General features: G+C 49.2%; 1 protein-coding gene across 3 annotated transcripts in view; it reads left to right on the top strand.

The window, feature by feature from the left end:
- The first annotated feature begins 538 nt into the window (after positions 1-538).
- HNF1B (HNF1 homeobox B) overlaps positions 539-12,453 on the top strand; it is a 59,749-nt gene continuing 47,834 nt past the window's right edge. Inside the window, exons 1-3 of one of the 3 annotated variants that reach the window (XM_033183850.1) lie at positions 539-1,197; positions 6,093-6,292; positions 11,992-12,178. In XM_033183850.1, the coding sequence (XP_033039741.1) occupies positions 854-1,197; positions 6,093-6,292; positions 11,992-12,178 (731 nt within the window). In that variant the 5' untranslated portion in view covers positions 539-853. Of the gene's footprint in view, positions 1,198-6,092; positions 6,293-11,913; positions 12,179-12,453 lie in introns of all 3 variants that reach the window. The other 2 variants (XM_033183848.1, XM_033183849.1) reach the window with 2 other exon arrangements.

Genomic DNA, 12,453 nt, shown 5'->3' with positions numbered 1-12,453 from the left:
CTCCTTCACCCTCGTCTACGCTCTCTGGCGGGCAGTTCTGCAAACCCAAATCGCCACACCGGGCCAGGGAGGTTATGGGGCCTGCAGAGCAGTAACTGAAGTGGAAATAAATGGAGTCCCTCCAGGGCGCGCTCACCCCACCTAAGGCGGCCTCACCTCCCCGCTGGCCTCGGCGCCCCTTCCTAAGTGGTCAGTTTCTCTTCCGCCCTGCGGGCTCTCCTGGCCCATCACCTGCGTCGGCTGGGACGCATCCAGGGTCTCTACTCTTCGTTTTCTCCTGCGTCCCCTTCTTCCACGAGCACCCCAGCTTCCTCCGGCTCTCACCTGAACGCCGAAGCGTAGTGTCTTCTCTCTGGACTAAAGCGGAACTGAGAACCGGTGGAAAAGCCCCGCGCCTAGGCTACAAGGCACTGGCTTAACAAGTCCAGAGGTTAGCTGAAGTTTGGCTGATAAGCAGAACGAGTGAAAGAAGGTGTCCAGCCCCCCAGCGTGAGTAGAATGGACCCTGGCAAAGCCCGGCTCCCGGCCCGGGTCTTCTGTTCTCCAGTTCTGCCCCTCCGGCTCTCCTTCTCTCCGGGTTTCCCCCTCCCCACCATCATTTGCATCCAGCCGAAAGCTGGGCCCTTCCCACTAATTTGCATATCTTATATGGCCTAATGGTGGCGATCATGGCAAGTTAGAAGTTTTCTGACTCCTCTCGGAGGAGACTCCGGGACCCCGGGGAATAACAGGTGTCTGGAGGCTGAAGGGTGGAGGGGTTCCTGGATTTGGAGTTTGCTTGTGAAAATCCCCTCCACCCTCCTCTCTCGCACCCACCCACACCCTCACCCCCTTCTTTTTCCGTCCTTGGAAAATGGTGTCCAAGCTCACGTCGCTCCAGCAAGAACTCCTGAGCGCCCTGCTGAGCTCCGGGGTCACCAAGGAGGTGCTGGTTCAGGCCTTGGAGGAGTTGCTGCCATCGCCGAACTTCGGGGTGAAGCTGGAGACGCTGCCCCTGTCCCCTGGTAGCGGGGCCGAGCCCGACACCAAGCCCGTCTTCCATACTCTCACCAACGGCCACGCCAAGGGCCGCTTGTCCGGCGACGAGGGCTCCGAGGACGGCGACGACTATGACACACCTCCCATCCTCAAGGAGCTGCAGGCGCTCAACACCGAGGAGGCGGCGGAGCAGCGGGCGGAGGTGGACCGGATGCTCAGGTAGGCGCAGAGCGAGTTGGAGAGGACCCACCCGAACCCCTGGAGCCCCTGCCCCGGGCCTGAGTGACACTGCGCCCGACCACACTTGCCAAGCCCGTTTCCCACCAGAGAAGTCCCCGGGGGGGCGCTCTGCTTCTCTCCCAACACCTGGACCCTTCCCAATCCCTTAGCGGAAAGACCCTGCGGCCCACCGGGCTTCTTCTCCCCAGGCCCAGGCCAGCGTCGTGGACCCAAGGGCTTTTCCCCGCGGGGCTGGAGCTCGGCCGGGGAGAACTGGAGCTGCGGAGCCCTTTGCCGGGAGGTTTGCCCACGCGACTGAAGGTGCGAGTGGGTGCAGTGAAACCGCTGCGACTTCCCGGGAGCAGAGGCTCGCGCCGCTACAAGCCCCAGGCCGCGCATTTTTCCTGCGCGCTGCCTGGGTCTGGAAAGCCGCATGTCGGCCTCGGACACATTGACCTGCATGATGACCTGCAGTTCTTTGCCGAAGGACAGGCGGCGTCCGGGGCCGGGATCTGAGAGGCGAGTTCCCTGGTGGGCACTCTTGTTAGCCGCCCCCATGCAAGGCCCAGAATTATCCCGGATCCCCAACGCCGGTTTAGATTTGCAAAGGGCATGTTGCATGTAGGGTTGGGGTGGACCCGCGCGGGGCCCAAGAAACCAAGCGGGGTGGTGTGGGGGCGAACGTGTCTCAGACCACAGTTCGCAGAGGATCTGATCTCAGTCTGAGAAAGGAGGGCGTTTCCAGACCTCGCTGCCCACCCCCGGCCTCTCCCCGGGAGGTCAGGCCGGCTGGCAGTGTATCCCCAGGGCCGGGATCGTTTGTGGGTCCTTCTCGACCGCCCTAGGCTTTGACAGCTGGTTACTAATTATCTAAGGAGCCGAGCGGTTCCCTGGGACGGCACGTCGCTCCCGGGCCACTCCGCTTTAGGACGGAGCCCATCGCGTGGCTTCGGACACTGAAGCGCCGCGATTTCGCGGCTGAGCCTCGGCCGCACGTCCGCAGCGGCGGTTTGGGGTGGGATATGACCTTGCATTTGAATTTGCGCTCCGAGGGCCTGGCGGTTTGCCCTCTAGCCAAAACAATCAGGGATCTTGTAGATACTTTTCCCCCAAACACACTTTGGTATAATTCAAAGGTTTGAGGTTCTTCCCTCGCCGCTCTCCCGCCCGGAGGTGATTTCTCCCTTATCGGGAGAGAACTCCTACAAGAGAGTTCCGCGACGCGGAAGGTGTGAGTCGTAGAGGCCAAGAGGGGTCGAGAGAGTGGCCCTTAGGGGCGGCTGGGGCGCCAGGGCTGCCGGGAGGTCGCTCAGAACCAGGCGGATGAACCAGGCTCCCACTGCCGGCCACCGGGGGCCACAGGGCCTAGGCCCTCCCGCCCGGCCGCAGGCGCCTGCTTTCTAGCGCGGCGCTGGAAAGACCCGGGGCGCCCCTCCGCACCCAGCCCTGCGCCGGGCTGGACGCAGCTGAGACGTAACATAAACTGCAGCACGTGGAGTTGGGGTGTTATTAATTTATTTCTATAAATCATCAACAGAAAGATACACAAAGAGCCGTGATTAGGTTGAAAAGAGAGGCGGGTTATTCATTGGTGAAGTTGTAAACGCGGCTTAGAGGGGAAAGGAAATCAAAACGCGGGCGCGGGGCTGCTCGCCGCTCCCAGCCATGCGCACCCAGCCAGGCGCCCCGTGCGGCCCCGTGGCCCCGCCGCCCCGGCGCCGGACGCGGGCTCTCTGAGCGCCGGAACCCCCCGCGGAGCCCCCGGGTCGCCGACACCCGCAGGTCCGGCCAGCGGAAAGCCAGGCCCGGCCCACGGTCCTCAGACCCCAGCACCCCTTTTCCCTCCCCAAAACCCCAGGCCCCAGTAAGGCAGGGAGGGGGACTGGGGAGCCGGAGACCCTCCCCGAGTTGGAGACGCGGGACAGACCTGGAGGCTTTTTTCTCCCGTCCCGAGCGGGTGCTGCCTTTCCTCCCCCGCTCCCGGGAGCGTAGGACTTGATTAAAGTAATTTTTCAAGAAATCGCTAGCGGTCCTTAGGTCATCGCACAGGGGGCTCCCGAGCCCCCGGGCAAACGCACTCCCTTCTTTTGCCCACTGTGTTCCTTTAAGACGAAAAGCAAAGAGAAAGAGAAGTCGCATTTTGGAGTTCCTGGAATTCTAGTAAACCTGGAAGAGAAAGGCGGGGAAGGAAGGTCGGGACTGCGCGCTTCCCGGTCCCCGGCTCCCGGCCGGAGCTGGCCTTACTCGCGGCCTCGATGCGGGCGCGCCGGGGGCATCTAGAAAGTGGGTTGCGTTCTAAGACGCCGAAGTTGGGCTCCTTAACGAACGCGCCGCGGACTGCGCTGGGATCCAGGCTTCTCTGTTCGTGGGCAGCAAAGTCATTGTTTGAGAAGGAACGTGCGGGACGGACCCTGCGGGCGCCGCGGCCGGCGTTTGACACCTGCGCTTGGGACACAATGGCCGCTGGCGCTCTTTGGGACCCGTTCCTTTCTCCGTGTTAGGAACCACTGAACCCGAGCTGTGTTTTCAAATAAAAAAAAAAAAAAATAACCAACTCTCCCGGCTCTTGCCGGTGAACACACGTGAATCTTGGGGTCAGAGAGCTGTAAAGGTGTAACTGCGCCATCTTACTCCTCACTCTCGTTTTAAGTCGGACTTAAAAGGTTTTGCCATCATTTATAAGGTTTTGGGGGGCTTTTTTAACCGTCCCTAATTGTTGAACTAATTCACTATTTCCACAGAACCATTCCCACTTAGAACAGTACCCTATTTTTCTAGGTTTCTTAGGCATACAAAATGAACCCAGGTAAAGGCAATTAAACAAAAGAAAAATAGCCGAAGAATTTGCTAAAGCAATATTAACTTTTAAAATGCAATTTTCCCCCTAAGGTTCGAAGCTTCTTGTTCGTAACCGTTGAAAGTGTTTTTCCACCCTAAAAATATCTGTGGAAATATTCACTGGAAATAAGCTTTTAAATGATCTGTGATGTTTACAAGGATATGTCTAAAATGTTTATTACATTATTTTCCTCTTAATATGAATTCTCCACGTTTGAAACTGTAACTCATTTTCTCATTTTTTGTTCTTGTTACTTCCTTATATTGTGTACTTGGAAAGTACCTTTGTAAATACTTGAGAAATTTGTTTTTATATATGATTAATATAAAATTTGCATTTCTCAAAAACATCTCTATCAAAGCCTGTGTTCTCACGAGTTTAATACCAAAGTCTTGATAAAACAACCAAAACTACCCAAATGCTTGCAAAATATGTTCGATTACTAGATTTTTATTCATTAATCAAAATTAATTTTATTTGACATATTAAAGGCACCATTTAGAAATAAAATTGCTTATTATATTGCAATGCTGTATCTATTTCAGCCTCTACTTTACACCAGTTTATTTTATTTGTTTGTTTCACCTGAAACTAGTTTTCCCTTTTTTTTTTCATGTTCTATTAAGCTAATACATACATCAACATACAGTAATGGGGTGCTGGTTTTTGTAAGTTAAATATGTACCTGCATTAAATAAATAGTAAATGTGTATATATTGCTTCTTTAGTACTTTTGTTCTGTGCTGCACAGTATTTTCTTAATTTCTAGTTTTAAATTATATCTCTTTTCAAGGCATCTGTTCAATAAGCAAGAAAAGATATTGGCAAAGTTGAAACCATTCTAGACAAATAAAATTCAGAGGTGCTAAAATTAGCAATTTACACAGCCGTGTTTATGAGAAATGAAAAGTATAATCATGTTCTTACCCAGTGCTTAAAATTTATGAGAAACACGATAATACAGGAAAACAAGGCATCTAAAATTGTTAATGTTCGAAATTGAAATTATTTGTCCCCATTAGCCCAATATATTTTGTGTAGAAGGTGGGGCTGTGGAATGTTTTTCTTTTTTTTTTTTTTAACTACTTGCCTCACCTCAGTGGTGTGATCCTCCAGTCCCAAAAAGAGGTACAACATTGTATTCTGGAAAACTTCTAAAACTCTGACAATTATTTACTATTTGGCTAAGACACCCTCCTTGCTTCTCAGAAGGTGGACACGTACATTTCACCCCTGTTTTATAAGAAATGGAGATCCCCGTTCAAAAGGAAAATAATGTAGGAGAGGCTGAAGCTAAAATTGGGCAGATTCAGAAACTGGTGCTATCCCCACTTCATTGTAGGATCAGTGAGTCCAGCCCCAAGCTAACGGCATCCCCACTTTCCAGTTGGCCTCCTGCCTTTTAAATCTCCCACATTCCAGGAAAATGAAGGAAAACAAAATAAAACGGCCAGGCGCGGTGGCTCACGTCCGTAATCCCAGCACTTTAGGGGGCCACGGCGGATGGATCACCTAAGGTTAGGAGTGTGAGACCAGCCTGGCCAACATGGCGAAACTGTCTCTACTAAAAATACAAAAATTAGTTGGGTGTGGTGCCAGGCGTCTATAATCCCAGCTACTCGGGAGGCTGAGGCAGGAAAATCGCTTGAACCCAGGAGGCGGAAGTTGCAGTGAGCCAAGATGCCATTTCACTCCAGCCTGGGTGACAAGCAAAACTCCACCTCAAAATAAATAAATAAATAAATAAAAATAAAACAAGAGCTTTTCTTCTTGCTTAGTAAGAGAGAGTGGTGGTGGTGCTTTTTTATTCCTGAAGATGGGAAGTCCTCTTTTGTCCGCTAACCTCGGAAGAAAGGGGTGAGGTGTACCATACAGGGACCGCCACCTTCTCTTCTCTTTAGCTTCCATTTTGGCCTCATGTCTATCCCAAAGTTGTAGCTTAGATGGGTGGAAAATTCAGAATTTTGCATAGAGTATAGGTAGCACCCCCTAGAAAGAGAATCTCTCTCCCCAGATGTCTCCCGCTAGTACCCTAACCATCTGCTTGTCTGTCTAGTGAGGACCCTTGGAGGGCTGCTAAAATGATCAAGGGCTACATGCAGCAACACAACATCCCCCAGAGGGAGGTGGTCGATGTCACCGGCCTGAACCAATCACACCTCTCCCAGCATCTCAACAAGGGCACCCCTATGAAGACCCAGAAGCGTGCTGCCCTGTACACTTGGTACGTCAGAAAGCAACGAGAGATCCTCCGACGTAAGTGTTTTCATCCTGCCTCTGCCTCAGCCTGAAGTGACCTTTGCCCTCTCACCCCATGGGCTGCCTCAGTTTCCTTTTCATCAACAAGACCCTGTGAGCATTTAGCAGATATAAGGAAGCTGGCAAGTAGATTTGGCCTTGGTGGTTGCTGTACAATGGATTGGCTTCTATCATGTTCTTCGGTCACAGCCCCTTGCTACCCAGCCAGTTGCTCTGAGGAGCCTGTCAGTGTATGCAGCCTAGCTTAAACTTTTTGACCCCTCCTTCCAACGTCCTCCTCTTTGAAACCAAGTAGGTGGCAGAGTGAAATATCTTCCCCCAGAGAAAGCCAAGTATCTCCCCTTGATACATGACCAGCAGTCAATTTCCAAAGAAGACATTTCGTTGCAGTCAATAATATTAATGACTGTTACTGTTAATTTCCTCCTCTCTGGAAAAAGTATCAATAGAAGGCATTTGTATAGAGAGATATATTCAGAACTTCACCCTGTTCTTGGAGGATAGTGGGAGGGATTGAATCCTGAGGCAATTTAAGGTGTTTGCTCACATTTACCAAAATTGGTTGAGTGTGAGGACCTCAGCTGGTGGCCCTGCTCATGAAGAAGCTACTTCTGGCTAAGGCAGGGCACAGGAAAAGTGTCTGCATTTGAAACTCTGACTCCTCAATTCTTGTCATGCCCATTCCCATCCCAAAGTTTTTTTTCTGTCCCAAGATTTTTACCACCCAATTATTCTGAAAAGTTTTTGTTTTGAAGTAAGTCTAGGGAAGTTTGAACTGCATATGAATAATAAGAGTAGAATGACATACTGCCTGTATTTTAGGAAAGTATTCTTTGACATTAGACTTTCATTACTTTGATCCCATCCTTTCCCCAGAAAATTTTGTATTGGTTTTCACTCTCCCTACACACTATCCTCTGGCTTTATCTGAGCTTCTCTGTCTTTATCAAGATGTTAGTTTCCACCACTTTCTGGGTTGGGCTTTTTCCCTCTTGCTTTTTAAAATGACTCTTGTTTTCTGTTACACACTGCTCTGAAGTGATTGTTTCAGTATTTATTGTCTCAATGTCCCTGGGCTGGTGAAAGGAAGGGTTTTAGGTGTTTGTTTTATATTGTGGTGTTTGTGCTTTTGTTGGGAGCATTACATGAATACATTGGAAGAAGTAACGTGAGAGCTATTTGCTGCTTAGAGCGGGAGACCTTTCCAAGAATGGGTTGGCCCCCCATACTTGGTGACTAGCTCTTTAAGAATTTGTGTTCCTGACGTGAAGCAACTCTCTGTATGGTTCCTGGAAAGCCTAAAAAAATTCTCAGGAGCCATTGTCTCCGAAGACCCAACAACCCTTGAGCCCTGCCCAATTATTTAAGCTTTATGCAGCATCTCCAGTCTGTGCTGCCTCTCTGTATTCAATGAGAATTTCTTCAGAAAGGAGAAGGAGGCAGGAAAGGCAGACTGGAAACTTCTCAAAAGACAGAGGTCCAGAAAGTTTCTCAAGAAGTTGAGGAAGGGACATTTTACAAATACAACAGTCTCTTCAAGAGAATTGTTGTTATTGTTATTTTTGTTTTATTTATTTACTTATTTATTTATTTATTTACTTACTTATTGAGATGGAGTATCGTTCTGTCGCCCAGGCTGGAGTGCAGTGGCGTGATCTCAGCTCACTGCAAGCTCCGCCTTCCGGGTTCACGCCATTCTCCTGCCTCAGCCTCCCAAGTAGCTGGGACTACAGGCACCTGCCACCATGCCGGGCGATTTTTTTTTTTTTTTTTGTATTTTTAGTAGAGACGGGGTTTCACCATGTTAGCCAGGATGGTCTTGATCTCCTGACCTCATGATCCGCCCGCCTTGGCCTTCCAAAGTGCTGGGATTACAGGCGTGAGCCACCACGCCCAGCTGTTATTTTTGTTTTAAAGTCACATGAGACATAAAAGCTTAAGAAACAGTCCTTCATTCTGTAACTATTATACAGGCACCTACTATGTGCCAAACACTATGCTAAGCTGTGGAATACATAGGTTCTTTTCTCCAGGGACTTACCTGCCATCCAGTGAAGAAGTGGAGATGTTTGAGTAAATAATGACATTCATTTTCTAAGAGCTGTTATAAAGATATACACAAGGGGCAGCAGAGGAACTGCTAAATTGCCCGGAGACATCATGGAAGGCTTCCTAGAAGAGGTGACATTCAAATCATGTCTTGAAGGATGAATATAAGACATGCAAGCATGATATAAGAATCAGGAAGTAAGAGAAATAAAAGAGGGACACAGGTGAATGGGGTGAGGAGAAGGAGGAAGAGAGGGGAGAGAATACAAAATGATACATGATTACAAATTTCCTTGAAAAACTAAAAATAACAAATGGTAATATTCATGGGCCTCTCTACACACATAGAATCTCCTTGTCCAAGCTGGCCCCCAAGCCTATAAAGAGACTACTGAAGCCAACTTCTCCAAGATAATTTTCATGGGCAATGGACATGTTGTTCCCCAAACACAATTAATCTGAAGGGAAGCAGAGAAGAGTTGGTGGTGGCTAGAGGGAGCAAATGTGGGAGTCTAGTTCTTCAAAAATTGGGAGAGGCTAGAGCCAAGCCCCTGAGGTCAGTGGAACCTGAATGGTTCTGAGCACCTACAGGCAAACCTACCTGGCTGATCTGAGGACACACTGAGTTCTGAACACTGTTCAGGCTGCTACCTCCTCAAAGGGCAGGTAAGAGACTGAGGCAGCCCCCACAATAGGGAGCAGCTGCGAGAGTGTCTCACACCCACCAGACAAAAAGCTTCAGGAGTCGGTTTTGTCACCTCCACACAAGTCAGATCTGAAGAGTTTGCGGGTACATTGCTTGGGTTTTGTTTTTAGTGAGAGGCAATGCACAGGGTGGTAGTTAGGAGCCTGCAAGCCTGCAGGCTGGGCTCATGTCCGGGCTCCTGCTCCAAGTCCACATAACTTTGGGCAAGTCACTTAACCAGTCTGAACGTCAGTTTCTTAATCTGTAAAATAGAGATGGCCATACTTCTCACATGGAGAGGTTGTAAGAATTAGATGAAGGAATATATTCAGAGGATTTGGCACAATACCTCACCATAGAAATGGTTCAATAAATGTTAACCGTTATTGTGTCTGTTCACATTAAATGAAAAAATCTTGCATTGCTCCCAGGCCCCTGGGATGATCCACACTGGCTTTGGCCATTGGTGACTCCACCGGTGCCACACAGGGCCTACAGGGAGGAGGGAAGACACTGTGACAGACCTCACTGAGCAGAGGACGTCTCCTTCTCTCCCTTTGATTTCCCCTCAAGTAACTGCATTTAGAGAGCTGCTGTGAAGCCAAATACTATCCAGGGGCGAAAGCACTTTGAAAAGTGTAATCAGGTGGGGTACTGTGGCTCACGCCTGTAACCCCAATGCTTTGGGAGGCTGAGGTGGCGGGAAGACTGCTTGAGGCCAGGAGTCTAAGACCAGCCTGGGCAACATAGTGAGACTCCATCTCTACAAAAATAATGTTTTTAATTAGTCAGGTGTGGTGGCTTGCACACCTGTAGTCCCAGCTACTTGGGAGGCTAACGCGAGATGATGGCTTGAGCCCAGGAGGTCAAGGCTGCAGTGAGCTATGATCGTACTACTGCATTCCAGCCTGGGTGACAGAGCAAGACCTTGTCTGAAAAAATGAAAAAGTCTAACCCCCAAAGGAATTTGGGCCAACATCACCATCATCCTGACTAGGGGTAGATATTCTAAAAGGCTAGTTAGTGTCCCTAAGCTTTCAGTCAGTCTCATCCCACAGCTGGGGGGACTAAGTGATGAGAGAATTAAGCTGGGGTCCCACATGATCCCACTAGCAGTGACTTCCCACTAGCTGTTTGGCAGGAACTCTGTCAGGTCTATAGTAGCATTGTTGGGCACCACTGAAAACAGAGCCCTAAGGTGGCCTAAGAATCCTCCAGGGTTCTGAATGGGCCAAATCAATGGCCACAGTGTCATGATCAGTCCACAGTTAAACAAAGCCCAACACCGCCTCCAGTTGGGATCCCAAGTCCTGGCTGGCTAGGGGCCCTAACCATTCCTCCTGATGGACCAAAATGGACATGAGCCTTAGATAGGTGGTAAGTTCCCTGCTGCTGGAGGCATATAGACTGGAGGGTCACTCAGTGGGGGGTTGTAGAGGGGATTCAAACGTTAAGTAGTAGCCTGACTTGAACCTTGAGGATTTTTGATCCAGTCGTCCAAAAGAACGAGAAGGATAGCATGTAAATGATGGCACATTCAGAGCTTATCACAAAGGCAGGTGGTAGCCTTCCACTCTCTGTGACCTGTGAGAGTAATTACAGGAACTGAGAAAGAAAGACATTAAGGCTGGGTGTGGTGGCTCACGCCTGTAATCCCTGCACTTTGGGAGGCTGAGGCGGGTGGATCACCTGAGGTCAGGAGCTCGAGACCGGCCTGCCCAACATGATGAAACCCCATCTCTACTAAAAATACAAAAAATTAGCTGGGTATGGTGCTGCCTACCTATAATCCCAGCTACTCAGGAGGCTGAGGCAGGAGAATCGTTTGAACCTGGGAGGCGGAGATTGCAGTGAGCCACGATCACACCACTGCACTCCAGTCTGGGCAACAAGAGCAAAACTCTGTCTCAAAAAAAAAAAAAAGACATTAAGATCCAGAACATAGGGACCCAGAGCTAGGAAATGAATGTGTTATGTGTCTTTGCTCAGCAGAGTGCTTAGCCTCTTTGTTTATTCATCTGTAAAATGGAATTAATCACCCCAATGAGCCCTGCTTCATGCAGATGTGAAGACGAGGACAGCAAAGCTTTCTTCTTCAGTAATGTAAATATCAAATCTCATTAAACCATGTAGGCTAAGGCATCACCACTGGGCTGAGCTGCTGGCTGTCATTCATTCTAGAAAAATCTCCTGAGGGTCACAGTATTCCTGGACCCAAGGAATTGGACAGACAGGGAGCATCATTTCCAGCTAATTAAACACCACTCCCAGACGGGTCCTATGTTTGTAGTCTTTGAAATTATTTGAGATCTAAAGCACATCTTCTCTTTCCAATACAAAGCTCCAGTTATATTTATTTCAAAGCATGTTTCAAAAGGTTTGGGTTTTTTCTAAAAACCTGACTTTATAATGTAGATACCTAGGATATAGGAAGAGGGAGGAGAGGTGGGGAGTGCTATCTACAGCCTCTGAATATTTGTGCAAGTATAAATTGTACCTTTGAACAGTTCTCCCCTGTATCTGAGACTGGATTGAGCTCACCCACTTGACATCAAATACAGGAGTTCAGGATGCAGAGTGTTGCTTCATGTCTGAGGGCCAGTGAGTCAAAGGGGAAAAAAAAATAATTTTCTTAAAACAATGGCTGGCTATGTTTGAGCTCCTTCAAAGAAAGGAAAAGGGTGGCTTTGCTGGAGCAACTGAGGTGGGCAGTAAAGGCCTGTGCTGAGGCCTCCCCGTCTCCAGCTCCACATGCAGCGAGAGCAGATTGCAAAGCTTAGTTAGATGAGGGGAATAAATGTGTCTTCGTCCCTTGTCTGTCTGTCTGTCTGTCTGCTGAGTGAAGGCTACAGACCCTATCAAATCTACTCCTTTCTCTTTTCAGAATTCAACCAGACAGTCCAGAGTTCTGGAAATATGACAGACAAAAGCAGTCAGGATCAGCTGCTGTTTCTCTTTCCAGAGTTCAGTCAACAGAGCCAGGGGCCTGGGCAGTCCGATGATGCCTGCTCTGAGCCCACCAACAAGAAGATGCGCCGCAACCGGTTCAAATGGGGGCCCGCGTCCCAGCAAATCTTGTACCAGGCCTACGACCGGCAAAAGAACCCCAGCAAGGAAGAGAGAGAGGCCTTAGTGGAGGAATGCAACAGGTAACACCACTAGAAGCTCACCTGGGCAGGTGGGCAAGCACAGGGACCCAGCCAGGATCCCTCCCCTTGGTCCAGGGATATTGAGACACTAGTTATACAGATAAGTGTGGCTAAATCAGGGCTTCTCAAAGTATGTTCCACAGAACCCCAATACCAATTCATTAGTAAGTCTGAGAACCAGCATATGGATACTTCCCCTTAGAGAGTCACAACATATATTAAAGGCTCTGAGAAGCCCTGCAGTCAAGAAAACCACTTAGCTTTGTTGAATTTGT

This window comes from Trachypithecus francoisi, unplaced genomic scaffold (genome assembly GCF_009764315.1).
Source record: "Trachypithecus francoisi isolate TF-2019V2 unplaced genomic scaffold, Tfra_2.0 Lachesis_group20, whole genome shotgun sequence".
NCBI classification, from domain to species: Eukaryota; Metazoa; Chordata; class Mammalia; order Primates; family Cercopithecidae; genus Trachypithecus; species Trachypithecus francoisi.
This window is presented reverse-complemented; position numbering and strand designations above follow the sequence as displayed.